The following is a 2,948-nucleotide window of genomic DNA, read 5'->3' as shown; positions in this document are numbered from 1 at the left end:
ATACTCCATGAGACTTCTTCTGTTCAGAACCTGATGTGGCGAAGTGGATTCTATAGATATCTGTTTCTTTAATATTTCTCAACCAATGGAATCTCATTTGGCCCTTACAGATCCTTAAAGTACAAATTGCAGCACACACTCCCAAATGTTAACCCTTGCCACACTACAAATACTCTACACTTTTCCTCCCATACACAACATCAAAACAGCTTTAAGTAGCGTTTGATCTGATCACTTCTTCTGTGTCTTCCCTTCCCTTTCTCCTATTCCAGACAGAGATTCAGAAAAATACAAAATGGGCGATATTGAAGGTTCCCCGGGTAGTTCCATGCATGGAGTGACAGGCAAAGAACAAACCTTTGCCTTTTCGGTTGCCTCTCCTACAGTCCCGACAGATACAACAGCAAATTTTGCCTTGCCAGTTGATTCTGAGCACAAGGCCAAAGTGTTCAAGATTTTCTCTTTTGCTAACCCTCATATGAGAACATTTCACCTTTCTTGGATATCCTTCTTCACTTGTTTTGTCTCCACTTTTGCTGCAGCACCCCTTGTTCCTATCATTCGGGACAACCTCAATTTAACCAAAAGTGACATTGGTAATGCTGGCGTTGCTTCTGTCTCTGGAAGCATCTTCTCTAGGCTTGTAATGGGCGCAGTTTGTGACCTCTTGGGGCCGCGATATGGGTGTGCGTTTCTGATCATGCTCTCAGCCCCAACTGTGTTTTGCATGTCGTTTGTGAACTCAGCTGGAGGATACCTAGCAGTCCGTTTCATGATTGGATTCTCTCTTGCAACGTTTGTGTCATGCCAGTACTGGATGAGCACAATGTTTAACAGCAAGATTATAGGACTTGTCAATGGAACCGCAGCCGGTTGGGGCAATATGGGTGGAGGTGCAACTCAGCTCGTAATGCCCTTGGTCTACGAGCTCATTAAGCGAGCTGGTTCGACTTCATTCAGTGCTTGGAGGATAGCATTTTTTTTCCCAGGATGGCTTCATGTAATCATGGGAATCTTGGTCTTGAATCTAGGCCAAGACTTGCCTGATGGGAATCTCGGTGCCCTAAAGAAGAAGGGTGATGTTGCTAAAGATAAGTTCTCCAAGGTCAGTTTCTTTAAGTTCTTACCCACTCTCCATTAAAGCTCATACCTCAAAGTAAAAAACAAACATTAAATCTTAATTATTCAATGTGTTTTATCTCTTGTTCAGGTACTCTGGTATGCTGTTACAAACTATAGGACCTGGATCTTTGTCCTTCTCTATGGCTACTCCATGGGAGTTGAGTTATCCACCGACAATGTTATCGCCGAGTACTTCTATGACAGGTGATTCTCGAACTAATCATGGTATGCATCTTCACCCTGTCGTCTCATATGATATGTTGACTGATCAAAAGTTATGTTGACATATTTAATAGGTTCGATCTAAAGCTTCACACAGCAGGTGTCATTGCTGCTACCTTTGGTATGGCTAACCTTGTAGCTCGTCCCTTTGGTGGATATTCTTCTGATGTAGCAGCAAGGTACTTCGGGATGAGAGGCAGGTTATGGGTGCTCTGGATTTTACAAACACTTGGAGGAGTTTTCTGTATTTGGCTCGGCCGAGCTAATTCACTTCCCCTTGCTGTCACCGCTATGATTCTCTTCTCTATTGGAGCTCAAGCTGCTTGTGGAGCAACTTTTGGTATCATTCCCTTTATTTCTCGACGATCATTGGGTATCATATCCGGCCTAACTGGTGCAGGTGGAAATTTTGGGTCCGGATTGACACAACTAGTATTCTTTTCGAGCTCAAGTTTGTCCACAGCTGCAGGTCTATCCTGGATGGGTGTCATGATTTGCGGCTGCACTCTCCCTGTGACATTGGTCTACTTCCCACAATGGGGCGGCATGTTCTTTCCGCCTTCTAAAGACGTAGTGAAGTCAACAGAAGAATCCTATTATGCATCAGAGTGGGATGAGGACGAGAAGCAAAAGGGTATGCACCAGCAAAGCCTCAAGTTCGCCGAGAATAGCCGGTCCGAACGCGGCAAGCGCATTGCCTCTGCACCAACACCACCAAGTACCACACCAAACCGTGTCTAGTACTGGATAATTATTGTCTACATCAAGATCATGGGGTGCAAGTTTAAATTCGGAACACAATAATGCCAAGAAGGGTGTTGTATACTGATGCTTGTATGTTCTTTGTCTGTAATTTTTGTGTTAAAAGCCTTTCTTTCAAATACAAAAGGTTGAATCAAAATCCATGAGTGGTAGTTGTGATGGAATCAATATATTAAGAACACCACAAATGCAGATCTCAATGTCCAAACATGCATGAAAGTTCTATATGGCCTGCGATTATCTACACGTGGCATTCTATAATCAAATGGAATATGAGAAATAAATTAAATACTAAGCAGATTCTCGATTATTAGGTGGAAAAGTTGACCAGGCTTATTTAAATATAAATGATACCAAAAGTCAGGAACATCCATACCTCCCTTGTGAAATTAATCAAGCAAAAACTAGATCAACCATAAGAATTTTTGTTTTTTTTTTTTGGCGGTTGCTATATATTATCATAAAATTTACTTGCAGCTGTGGCTTAATGGCTGGTACTGTTGGAGGCTCTCTTTAGTTGGTATTTGTGAGAACTAATTAAAGGTAGTACATGATTGTAATCCATGATTATATCTAAAATAACTATATATTTTTAAGAAAAGAAAAGTGAAGAAACTCCTTAAATATATTTTTATGAATATCGATAATATAATCATATCCATCAAGAGTGCTAAAGAATGGGAACAATTAAAGTTTACAACCATGCACGATAGAAATTCATCTTGTCTACATAGGCCACCTTTAGCTAAATGAATGGTTATCTCCTCCTCTTCTTTAAAAATGTTCTTTTAAAACAAACAGATTTTAAATTCCTAACCAAAGTAAAAATGGCGTTAAATTCA

General features: G+C 40.7%; 1 protein-coding gene across 1 annotated transcript; it reads left to right on the top strand.

Annotated features, from left to right (window-relative positions):
• Positions 1 to 277: 277 nt before the first annotated feature.
• On the top strand, positions 278 to 2,245 carry LOC7463307 (high-affinity nitrate transporter 2.1). Its single transcript, XM_002313492.4, has 3 exons — positions 278 to 1,105; positions 1,211 to 1,326; positions 1,419 to 2,245. The coding sequence occupies exons 1-3, from the start codon at positions 296 to 298 to the stop codon at positions 2,083 to 2,085; spliced, it is 1,593 nt and encodes a 530-aa protein (XP_002313528.4). The 5' UTR covers positions 278 to 295; the 3' UTR covers positions 2,086 to 2,245.
• The last annotated feature ends 703 nt before the right edge of the window (positions 2,246 to 2,948 follow it).

This window comes from Populus trichocarpa, chromosome 9 (assembly GCF_000002775.5).
Source record: "Populus trichocarpa isolate Nisqually-1 chromosome 9, P.trichocarpa_v4.1, whole genome shotgun sequence".
In the NCBI taxonomy this organism is placed as follows: Eukaryota; Viridiplantae; Streptophyta; class Magnoliopsida; order Malpighiales; family Salicaceae; genus Populus; species Populus trichocarpa.
Note: the sequence above shows the minus strand (reverse complement) of the source record. Positions and strands in the feature narration are given on the sequence as shown.